Source organism: Anabrus simplex, chromosome X (assembly GCF_040414725.1).
Source record: "Anabrus simplex isolate iqAnaSimp1 chromosome X, ASM4041472v1, whole genome shotgun sequence".
Taxonomy (NCBI): domain Eukaryota; kingdom Metazoa; phylum Arthropoda; class Insecta; order Orthoptera; family Tettigoniidae; genus Anabrus; species Anabrus simplex.
In genome coordinates this window covers 153,725,117-153,737,439 of record NC_090279.1, presented here as the reverse complement: position 1 = coordinate 153,737,439, position 12,323 = coordinate 153,725,117, and the positions used below count along the sequence as shown (strand labels likewise).

At 40.5% G+C, this 12,323-nt stretch overlaps 1 protein-coding gene across 1 annotated transcript in view; it reads left to right on the top strand.

Annotated features, from left to right (window-relative positions):
• Positions 1-12,323, top strand: part of LOC136885894 (zinc finger protein 12) — an 85,938-nt gene that overhangs the window by 34,392 nt on the left and 39,223 nt on the right. The window contains exon 3 of the mRNA XM_067158583.2: positions 408-479. Coding sequence (XP_067014684.2) covers positions 408-479 — 72 coding nt within the window. The remainder of the gene's footprint in view (positions 1-407; positions 480-12,323) is intronic.

Below are 12,323 nucleotides of genomic sequence, written 5' to 3'. Positions count from 1 at the left end.
TACTGGGCTCGTCACCGCTTCTCTTTACTCCTATGCCTAGGTAATCTGCTATGAAGTCTTAAATCATACTCCCTGTACTTCCTCTTAAAAAATAAAATTCACCACCATCACCATCTGAGAAGAAATTAATGTAGAAGAACCGGGGTTGATGAGGAGAGCACCAATCTATTTGAAGATGGCAGTTTATAAAGATGTGGAGGTTGTCTTTGTCTTTTGTGGGTTTTTTCCTGTTTCCCCACTTTCTACATTGACATGTCATTGTGTCCATCCTCGTATATGTTCATTTCGACCTTTCTATCATTCTGTACATAACTTGTCTAGTATTCTAAGCCTCGAATGGATATATCAAAACAGTTATTTATTGGTCCTTAGGCTGGTAATATAAATATGCTGTTCTTGTGTTGCAGGTGGAGGAGGTGAAGAATGGAAATGACGACCTCCTGTTACCCATAGAGAAGACAGAAGGAAAACTCGATCAGGTAATTTTCCTGTTAATGTCTGGCTTTTTCCTTTGTGTTTCATGCAGAACTGTATTCCACAAGAATGAGCAGTCACTTTCTTCCGTTTGATGCCATTTATGGGTGGGATCTTACTTGACTTACTCAGTCTTAGTTTTTCCTAGTAGCATATCCGGCAAAGAGATCTCTCCAGCAAATCCTCCCTGACGTCAGGTTTTCTGCTGCCTCCCAGTAGACATCTGTCTGTGAGAAGATTCTTAGCAAATATTAGATTTGAGGTTTCGCATGGTCTCTCTCTTCCTCTGTGCCTGCCTGATGGTATCCATATCAGACTCCCAAATCAACATTTTCTTGCAGCAACAATTTTGTGCGAGCTCTGTAGACAACTTCTGCGCAGGACTTTTTTCATTTGCATTGTGGTCATGGTAGCTTATTTTTAGAACTCACCTGAGGCATTGTGGATGTAAGACTTTGAGCTTGTGAGCCGACTCTGGGTGGGATCACAGTTCTTGGTGCAGCTTTATGCCCAGTTTGCTCCCCCGATTTAATGCCTTGTGACTTCTATTTATGGGGTGGTTTGAAAGATAGTGTGTATAGAAGTAATTATGAAAATTCATGAGGCTGAATTGCAGAGAATGAACTGGAATATCATGATGATATAGTTGTTGATTCCCACAGGGAACCTGAAACACCCGTCCCGAATGAGCAAATTTATAATACTAATTTAGGTGGTCCGTTACTGGACATTATAAATTTTCCAGCTAACTCATTCCTGGTTGATATAGATGTTGATTCCCATAGGGAATCTGAAATATTTGTCCTGAATGAGCAAATTTATAATACCAATATAAATGGTCCGTTATTGGACATTATAAATTTTCCAGCTAGCTCATTCTTGGTTGCCAGCGTTTCGCCCTCGTGTGCTAGGGTGGGCTCATCAGTTGGTACCTAGCACACCTACCAATACGCTGGCCAGTGCATACCGTGGAGGCCACTGCGTAGGCTAACTGGAGCCACCGGCAGTGCCAATGCACTAAGAGACTTTGTCTCATCACTAAAAATTGATGCCTGCTTGGCCATCAGATGATATAGATGTTGATTCCCATAGGGAATCTGAAATATTTGTCCTGAATGAGCAAATTTATAATACCAATATAAATGGTCCGTTATTGGACATTATAAATTTTCCAGCTAGCTCATTCTTGGTTGCCAGCGTTTCGCCCTCGTGTGATAGGGTGGGCTCATCAGTTGGTACCTAGCACACCTACCAATACGCTGGCCAGTGCATACCGTGGAGGCCACTGCGTAGGCTAACTGGAGCCACCGCTGGCAACCAAGAATGAGCTAGCTGGAAAATTTATAATGTCCAATAACGGACCATTTATATTGGTATTATAAATTTGCTCATTCAGGACAAATATTTCAGATTCCCTATGGGAATCAACATCTATATCATCTGATGGCCAAGCAGGCATCAATTTTTAGTGATGAGACAAAGTCTCTTAGTGCATTGGCACTGCCGGTGGCTCCAGTTAGCCTACGCAGTGGCCTCCACGGTATGCACTGGCCAGCGTATTGGTAGGTGTGCTAGGTACCAACTGATGAGCCCACCCTATCACACGAGGGCGAAACGCTGGCAACCAAGAATGAGCTAGCTGGAAAATTTATAATGTCCAATAACGGACCATTTATATTGGTATTATAAATTTGCTCATTCAGGACAAATATTTCAGATTCCCTATGGGAATCAACATCTATATCATCTGATGGCCAAGCAGGCATCAATTTTTAGTGATGAGACAAAGTCTCTTAGTGCATTGGCACTGCCGGTGGCTCCAGTTAGCCTACGCAGTGGCCTCCACGGTATGCACTGGCCAGCGTATTGGTAGGTGTGCTAGGTACCAACTGATGAGCCCACCCTAGCACACGAGGGCGAAACGCTGGCAACCAAGAATGAGCTAGCTGGAAAATTTATAATGTCCAATAACGGACCATTTATATTGGTATTATAAATTTGCTCATTCAGGACAAATATTTCAGATTCCCTATGGGAATCAACATCTATATCATCTGATGGCCAAGCAGGCATCAATTTTTAGTGATGAGACAAAGTCTCTTAGTGCATTGGCACTGCCGGTGGCTCCAGTTAGCCTACGCAGTGGCCTCCACGGTATGCACTGGCCAGCGTATTGGTAGGTGTGCTAGGTACCAACTGATGAGCCCACCCTAGCACACGAGGGCGAAACGCTGGTAACCAAGAATGAGCTAGCTGGAAAATTTATAATGTCCAATAACGGACCATTTATATTGGTATTATAAATTTGCTCATTCAGGACAAATATTTCAGATTCCCTATGGGAATCAACATCTATATCATCTGATGGCCAAGCAGGCATCAATTTTTAGTGATGAGACAAAGTCTTTTAGTGCATTGGCACTGCCGGTGGCTCCAGTTAGCCTACGCAGTGGCCTCCACGGTATGCACTGGCCAGCGTATTGGTAGGTGTGCTAGGTACCAACTGATGAGCCCACCCTAGCACACGAGGGCGAAACGCTGGCAACCAAGAATGAGCTAGCTGGAAAATTTATAATGTCCAATAACGGACCATTTATATTGGTATTATAAATTTGCTCATTCAGGACAAATATTTCAGATTCCCTATGGGAATCAACATCTATATCATCTGATGGCCAAGCAGGCATCAATTTTTAGTGATGAGACAAAGTCTCTTAGTGCATTGGCACTGCCGGTGGCTCCAGTTAGCCTACGCAGTGGCCTCCACGGTATGCACTGGCCAGCGTATTGGTAGGTGTGCTAGGTACCAACTGATGAGCCCACCCTAGCACACGAGGGCGAAACGCTGGCAACCAAGAATGAGCTAGCTGGAAAATTTATAATGTCCAATAACGGACCATTTATATTGGTATTATAAATTTGCTCATTCAGGACAAATATTTCAGATTCCCTATGGGAATCAACATCTATATCATCTGATGGCCAAGCAGGCATCAATTTTTAGTGATGAGACAAAGTCTCTTAGTGCATTGGCACTGCCGGTGGCTCCAGTTAGCCTACGCAGTGGCCTCCACGGTATGCACTGGCCAGCGTATTGGTAGGTGTGCTAGGTACCAACTGATGAGCCCACCCTAGCACACGAGGGCGAAACGCTGGCAACCAAGAATGAGCTAGCTGGAAAATTTATAATGTCCAATAACGGACCATTTATATTGGTATCATTCCTGGTTGCCAACGTTTCGCCCCAGTGTGCTAAGTTGGGTTCATCAGTTGGTAAATAGCACACTTACCAAGACTCATGGCTAGTGCATACAGTGGAGGCCACTGCATAGGCTACTTGCAGCCACTGGCAGTGCCAATGCACTATGAGAGACTTTGTTTCATTTTCAAAAATTGATGCCTGCCTGGTCATCAGATGATATAGATGTTGATTCCCATTGGGAACCTGAAACCTGGTAGGTATGCTATTTACCAACTGATGAGCCCAACTTACCACACTGGGGCAAAATGCTGGCAACCAGGAATGAGTTAGCTGGAAAATTTGTAATGTTCACTAACGGACCAACTAAATTGGAATATCATCACATGCTACAACACTTGTCTATGGGCTGAGGGATACCATTTCCAACACTTTTCGTAATGGGATAAGATTGATTATCTTTCTATCTTTTTCTCAAGCTGATTCATCAAAGTTGATGGGTTTTCTGCGAGCATGCAGGAAAGGTGTGACAGTGACCATGCCCTTGTGTACGGGCATCCACATGCAGCAAGGACAGCTGCCCTTGCTGGACTCATCCTGTAGCATTTTTCAATTACTGTACATGATGCAGACTGATAATCTGGCTCTGACAGCTCTTCTGTGGTCTGTGAAACCACACTGGTTTTGATCCAATTTACTCCTTAGTATTGTTTGCAGCTTCTTTTCCAAAATGCCTGTGAACATCTTGCCTGGTATTTTGATTTTCTTTTTTCTGTTGTAGTGGAAGCCATTTTGTTTTCAGTTTCAACTTTGTTAACCCTAGAACTGTGGACAGGCTCCCTGAAGGATGGTACACTGTTTCATCAAATGCGATCGTCTTTCTTCCTCCGTACCGGGCGAGTTGGCCATGCGGTTAGGGGCGCACAGCTGTGAGCTCGCATCTGGGAGATAGTGGGTTCGAACCCCACTGTCGGCAGCCCTGAAGATGGTTTTCCGTAGTTTCCCATTTTCACACCAGGCAAATGCTGGGGCTGTACCTTAATTAAGGCCACGGCCGCTTCCTTCACATTCCTAGGCCTTTCCTGTCCCATCATCGCCACAAAACTTATCTGTGTCAGTGCGACGTAAAGTAAATAGCTAGTTTCTTCCTCTGTAGGTTTATAATTGGACACCAGATGGCACTGATACAGATACCAGCTGAATACTGATACTTTCCTCTTCACTTTTGGAAGTCTTTGAAAAACAAGCAGTGGTCTGGAGAAGTTTATTTAGCTGTAGAAGTGAGATTACTTTCATATGTTGTTAGAATCAAGATGGCTGTCCGCTTTGTTGACAATTTTGAAATGGAGCGCTTCATTTTTGAAGATGTTAGTGACAGTACTGATGGTGATAGGGATTAATTTACTGTGGTAATTCTGACGAGGAAGTGACAGCGAAGTACAAGGTGCCTTGGAAGTAATGGGAAATTCGATAACTGGAATGATGTTCCAAGTCTTTGCAGGTGAAGTTATTGTTATTAGTATGTCAATATTTGAAGAAACCAGTGCAAGGGTAAGTGTGAATTGGACTGACATAGAACTGCAAGAAAATAATTATCCAAGTCAAGACGTACCATTTGCCGTTCATCACCCTTGGCCTCAGAACTTGCCTCCCCATAACGCAGCTCTCATTATGTGAAGTGAACTCAAAACCTGTTTCATTAAAAAATTGTGTTTTACTGAGCAATTGAAATGAAAAGTGGAGAACTGTGGGGTAATATATAAGAACATACTTTTGTGTTTCAGAATATCATGTTTCATGAACGAATTATCTATTAGAGATTCTTTTGTTAGAGCAAAATATGTCAACAATTTCCTTTGTTCGAAAGTTTTTAAATTGTATTTTACAATAGTTAGAAACCGTGACAGTATTTTTTAATATTTCTGTCATCTTTATGTAGATCAGACTTTCAGCTTTCTGTTGGGGTATAATATGGATTTATAATGATTAATATGTGATTATAGGCATGGTTTTATTTTCATGGTGTATATTGAGGAAAATAATGCAGCATTTGACAGATAATCCTGCAGCAGTTTTAAGGTTAATATACACTGATGAGGAGGGCCTGGATTTTTAGGTCATATAAACCTACATTTTAGATTTTTTATATGCTTAAAATAGGTCTTTTTAGGTTTTGCTTTGCAGATGCAGCCACTGAGGTTTTCACTGCTGGGTTGGTTAGCAATTTCCATGGAATGTTTTCCTTCCAACACCTGGCATAGGCGAAAGTTAGTTCTTTTCAGGATTGCCAGCTGTGGAAGAAAGTGTTTGCTTTCTGTGGCTGCTGGACTTACTTCTCCAAGCCACACTGGCAGTGAGTGCAGCAGCAGATTTATACTACTGAAGGTGGGAATACTGTTCACATTTGACACAAAATAAAAGCAGAAATCTTAATTATAGTTCAGTAAGCGTGCTAGGGTATTGCAGTGCAGTTTTTAGCTTAGTTACAGGAAACTTTCTTGCTTGGAGCATGCCTGAGAGAAGACTACGCAACCATCCATAGTAAACTTTCAATCTGCAGGAATCCATTTTTCAATTTAGGTATTGTTTTGTTATACAACAATTAAAGTTAGAAAAGTATTACAGCAACCATTCACCCCTCTTTTTGCCTGCTGCACACTCTGTGGATGACTGGAGTAGTGGTGGAAGTAATTTTACGGTAGGTTTCAATGGGAAAATAACTTTATTCATTTGAAGCAAAACAACCCTCTTTTAGGTATTTTTAGGTACAATGAAATTCACATATTTTGCTTCAGGAAGTGTGGAATTAATATATATCTTGAAATTTGTTAATTAACCCGACAGCGTGGAGCGACGTGTAGCAGACGTCATGCAGTAGCCGCCTGCTGCTGTGGAGTGACGTGTCTGACTTGTATTGCGCCACATATACATTATCGTTCCATCTCGTGAGTTTCCTTCGAACTATGTCCGAGATCTCTTCACAGCCATTTAGATAAAGCTTCATTCTTTTGTTTCATGTATCTGTCGATCCATTGTAAGGATTTTTCGCCAAGTTATCGATCTGTAAAATTCATTGACTATTCATTTATGTACTTTTCTCGTAATGGCGTTGACAAACAAGGATAATTTTTCTAGCGATACTTTACAAGGCATGTTAAACGGGTATTTTAGTGATTTTGAGGATAGTAGTCATAATTTTAGCGATGATTCTGATGACAGTGATGTTGATATTGCTGAATTAGACCGTGGTGAAGATGAAATGTTATAGGAGAGACTGTTGTTTCCAGCATTTTTCGTGTTAGATGTGGTAGTGCTGCGTGTGATTTTTACTGGGATGACATGGATAATTATGTAAGAAATAAACCTTTTGTAAGGTTTTTCACCCCAAGGTTTAGCTCTAAATGCCTTGCAACCAGGAAAGTCTTCCAAAAGTTTCTTTTTCTCTTGAACTTGTGCAGCTGAGTGTATTGGAAACAAATCACCACACTTAGCGGTACATGAAGTCCCAAGGAATGTTATTTCCATTTCAATCTAGGGTAAGGGATTTGATTCCAATCAATGAAAATGAGAAGTGTATTATTTTAGCCCTCTTCATGTTGATGGGAGTAGTACAGAACCTAAATTTTAGGTCTTCTTGAAAAATTGGCATTGTCACGCCCCTATTTGATTCATATCCATAAACAAACTTGAATCCATATGCAAATTACCTCACTTCAATGACATTGAGACTAAAGACACTATATGTGATGGACCGAAAAGCTATTTCCAATATAATAAAAATTGGTTGGTAATTAACAGAGATATGGTGTAAAAAACAGTTTGGTGTACAGGTATGCTAGCCTTTAAATGCTCAGTGAAAGCTCCTCCTGCATCCAGTGAAGGCTAGATTTTTAAATGCTCCTGCTTGGAAGGATTAAATACAGTAGGAAGGAAAAAAGAAAAAGTTAAAAACTTACAAATCCAGGCCGTACTGTTGAGAAATTGAATTAGAGATAGCTGCTGTTTTGGCAACATAGCGCTGTAGTCAGCCTGGCAAATGTAATACTGTATTACAGCGTGACACATGTATGGCTGTGCAAGTAACAGTTAAGCACAGTACGGGTAAGACAAGAGATCTCAGCGCTTTTCATGGCAGTCAGATTGTCGACTCCAGACCCGGTGGCCATTCCATGTCCAAAATCGTGCAGGGATCGGGCCTACCACTAGCCCTTGTGTCGAGGGCACTGTGAGTTTGTGGATTCAAGAAAAACCACTGCCGCCAGTGTCAATTCCTGTTGTGTACAAGGGGTTGATTTCAGGGGTTACCATCAGCTAGCTTGGATGGTAACACATTTGCTCCCCCATGGATCTGGTGTAGCAGGGGGAGAGGTGATTATCCCAGGTGGTGGATAGCGGGTGGGGGGGGAGACCCTAACCGGCTTGCCGGTGGACTTGAGCAAAATAAAATAGCTCTCACGGACTAAACACACAACCCCCTGTGGGTGGGGGACACAGACTAATAATACTCCCACGTTATCCCCTGTCTGTCATAAGAGGCGACTAAAAGGGGGTGGCTAAGGGATGTTTGATTTAGAACCACAGGACTATTTGTAATTAGTACCATCACACGGGGAACACCATGGGTCGCCTTTACTTGTGAATAATACCACTATGTTAGATACACAGTACTGTAGGTTTGTGAGTAGTAGCAGCAGAGAGTGGTTCACTGTGGGTTTACATTACCTGTGATTAGTACCACTATATGTGGAACACCATGGGTTTCCATTGCCTGTGATTAGTACCATTGTGAGAAACACTAAGGATCTGGGCATTGTCTGTGATTAGTACCCACTATGAGAGGAACACCATGGGATAGGATGAGTCCCTGTGATTAGTAGACCTATGTGAGGAACACTTCAGGTTTGCATTGCCTGTGAGTGGCACCATAACGTGAGAGACACCATAGATCTGTGTTACCTTTGTGTATTACATTACCTGTGAGTAGTACCACAATGTGTGGAACACCATAAGGCTACGTTACTCATGATTATTACTACTACATGAGAAATAACATGATAAGTGATAAGTTTTCCGAGTGATAAGTACCATTATCAGGAGCCGTTGACCTGGATTTTAAACCCCTTTTGAGAACAAGCATCATCGATTCAGGATTATACTTTGGATGCAGCCCCTTGGTCAGTATATACTATTGTTTTAAGATAGTTTCTGGGAAGCTGGGGCATTGTGGGTCAGATCCACTGATTGTTTAAAGTTCATAATGTTCATAATCATTTGAATTCTTGTCAGTGGATTCATTTTGGAATTAATTTTAACTGTCAATATTGTGAGCTGGATCCGCTGATTATTTTAAATTCATATTCATCCATTCATTCATCATCATCCATCACATTTTGAATTCTGGTCAGTGGATGAGTTTTGGACTTTTAAATTGTCATTACATTTAGTCTCATTTCGTACCATTAGGGGCTGATGACCTAGATGTTAGGCCACTTTAAACAACAAGCATCGTCATCACATTCGCTCCCATATCTAGATCGTGAAATTAGATTTCACGTACGTAAAATACGGTATCCGTCTTTAGTTGAATTAAAATTCGCGCTAACGTGTTATTTAAACATAAGAGTTTCATTTTTGGTCCGTATTGAACTGAGAATGGAAGATAGGAAAAACTAGAAAGGGTCCACCTTTTCAATACAAAAATGTTATAGTTTATTTATAACATGTATTTGCACTTGGGACTAGTTTCGACGCTGTGTTGGCGTCATCATCAGCCAAAAAATGGGAAAATAGGCCAGTGTGTAGGCATTCATATTACACAAGGTGTTACATTAAACAATACAAATCTTGCAAGGAGATAAAAACATGGATGAATATAGAAACAAATGAATCGTTGAGAAAGCAAAAGTTATACATGTTAAAAAATAACCTTAACCACACATCTTGCAGTGCGAAAATATTCTTCTTGAATGATTCCTGAGTATAAAACACACGCGCACACATTTCTGCTGGCTCTTCAGAAATGTGTGCGCGTGTGTTTTATACTCAGGAATCATTCAAGAAGAATATTTTCGCACTGCAAGATGTGTGGTTAAGGTTATTTTTTAACATGTATAACTTTTGCTTTCTCAACGATTCATTTGTTTCTATATTCATCCATGTTTTTATCTCCTTGCAAGATTTGTATTGTTTAATGTAACACCTTGTGTAATATGAATGCCTACACACTGGCCTATTTTCCCATTTTTTGGCTGATGATGACGCCAACACAGCGTCGAAACTAGTCCCAAGTGCAAATACATGTTATAAATAAACTATAACATTTTTGTATTGAAAAGGTGGACCCTTTCTAGTTTTTCCTATCTTCCTTTCTAACGTGTTATGTTCAAATGTACGTTAGAAAAGACAGTATATAAGTTTACAGGTAGATAGCGGGCAGATGAACATTTCATTACAGCTTGGGGTAATTTCTCACATTGTGATCTAATAAACACATACCAGTCCCAAAGTCTCCGAGGTGTGCGGTCGGAATTCAAGTGGCGCTGAGTGATATAACGAATAGCTATGGCAAGTAAAATATTGTACTAGTTCATCATGTAAATGTATGGACAAATTTTAAGAGTTTTTTATAGTATAGGAGTGATACTAAGTTAAAGCCATGGGTTAGGGCCTACATGTTGCCTAAAAATTGCTGGGTTGTAAGATTAAATACCATTGAGGGTGCTGGGAGTGAATGTGTTAAAGAGTGAAAAAACTGCTCACAGTGCAGCAGATCACTGGCAAATTCAAAGCTAATTAATGAGTTGTGAGCAGCCGCATCACCCAGAACGATTTCCTTGCAGTAGAGAACAGAAGTCATCCTGCCACTGGGGGCTCTCTCCTCACTGCACATCATAAGGTACAAAAACTGAGATGGCCAAAGGAACATCGCCATTCAACTCTCGAAGCATGGTAAAAGGTCACCTGACAGATGAGTTGAGGTACCAGTTGGTACATGCTCATGGCAGGGTATGAGTGCATCGCCAAGCACATGAGGAAATGAATTCCTCTTGGCAGCACGGTGCACTTCAGGATGGTGATGGTGGTATCCTGATGTGGAGACTTCACATGAAATGAAACGTGGGCCCCTGATACATCTGCCAACCTTCCTCACACTGCACAGTGGGTCAAAAGTGAAATCTAGGACGACAATTTTTTTTTTCATAATTAAACTATCAAAATTTATTACTTCTACAGCATTCTCATATAATTGCTGCGCACTATTCTGGGATATAAATGCATTTTAGTCTAAATCTGTCACCACTGTTCGAGCTGGAATCTTATCTCCTGCGCTGTGCGTGCGTATCTCACAGTCTGAATTGGAGAGTGAATGTAAGTGGCTGTGGTTTGGTTGTCTTTGAGGTTAGTGTGATGCTTTAAGATGGAACATGCAGCTGAAGGTTTGATCTTTACATTTGTAATGGGTTTCAGTTATTAATGGGTGTAATTGTTACGTAATTTTAGCTATATTTGCATCATGTAATATTTAACTATTATTTTTAAAATTACATTTTCACTTAAGAGTTTCAGTATGTTGCGTCACTCTGCATCACTGTCTACTTAATGTTAAAATGTAGATAAAGTCTTGTAGTTTACACCTGTTATAAGGATTTTTGCATCATTTTGCAACTTACTTAGTTATTTTACGTTTTAGAAGATGCTGCGCAACCAGTTCTCACATGTTTACAACTGTTTGAAGCACTGGGTTCGAAGATTGTGTCAAAAGTGGAACTTTGTGACTTTGTCAAGAGTAAATTAGGGATAGACAATTGTTCTGAAGAGAGAACTGAATGCCTACAAGGAGATTTAAAGGATTTTGTTGATAATTTTACCAGGCGGTGGAAGCAGGTTCATAGAAGTAAAGCAAAATTCATTTCAAAATATTCTGATTGGTTAAAAGAGAAGATAACATTTTCGAAAATTGTGTATGATTCTAAATTAACAGAAAATTTAAATCCTCCTACTCCATGCGCATCGAAAGTCAGAAGGCTAGAAAGCTTTTTCATGAAAGTAGTGAAAAATCAAAGAGACAAAAAATTCAACCGCTACTCTCTGCACATTCAGAACAAGACCTTATTCATGCCACACAAGTATCATTGCACATGTCTGGAAAATGAGATGCTGCAAAAATGGTTAAAGAAACTCTTAAGTCTCCACATAGAGCTACTAAAATTACAAAATCCTATATACCACCAGCTGTAAAACCTGTATCACTTACCGGTGAAGAGGCTTTAACATTCCTTGTAGATAACAATTACAGTAATATCCAACATATAAATATGCGACTTGAATGCAAAAATAGGAACTGTAATATTTTCCCATCTTACCACATCAGAGAAACAAAACAGAAATGCTATCCACCAAGCGAATCAATAACAATAACAGAAACATCAGCCACAATAACATTGCAGTCACTGGTCGACCATACAGTTGAGCGCCTTGCAGTAGTTCAAGAAGATGTTTTGAAACAGTCTATTTCTAGCAATGATACAGTTATATTAAAATGGGGGTGTGATGGTTCAAGCAGACATAGTCAGTATAAGCAGAAATTTACAGATGATGACGGGAGTGACACTGATATTTTTGTAGTTTCAGTTGTTCCATTACAAATGTA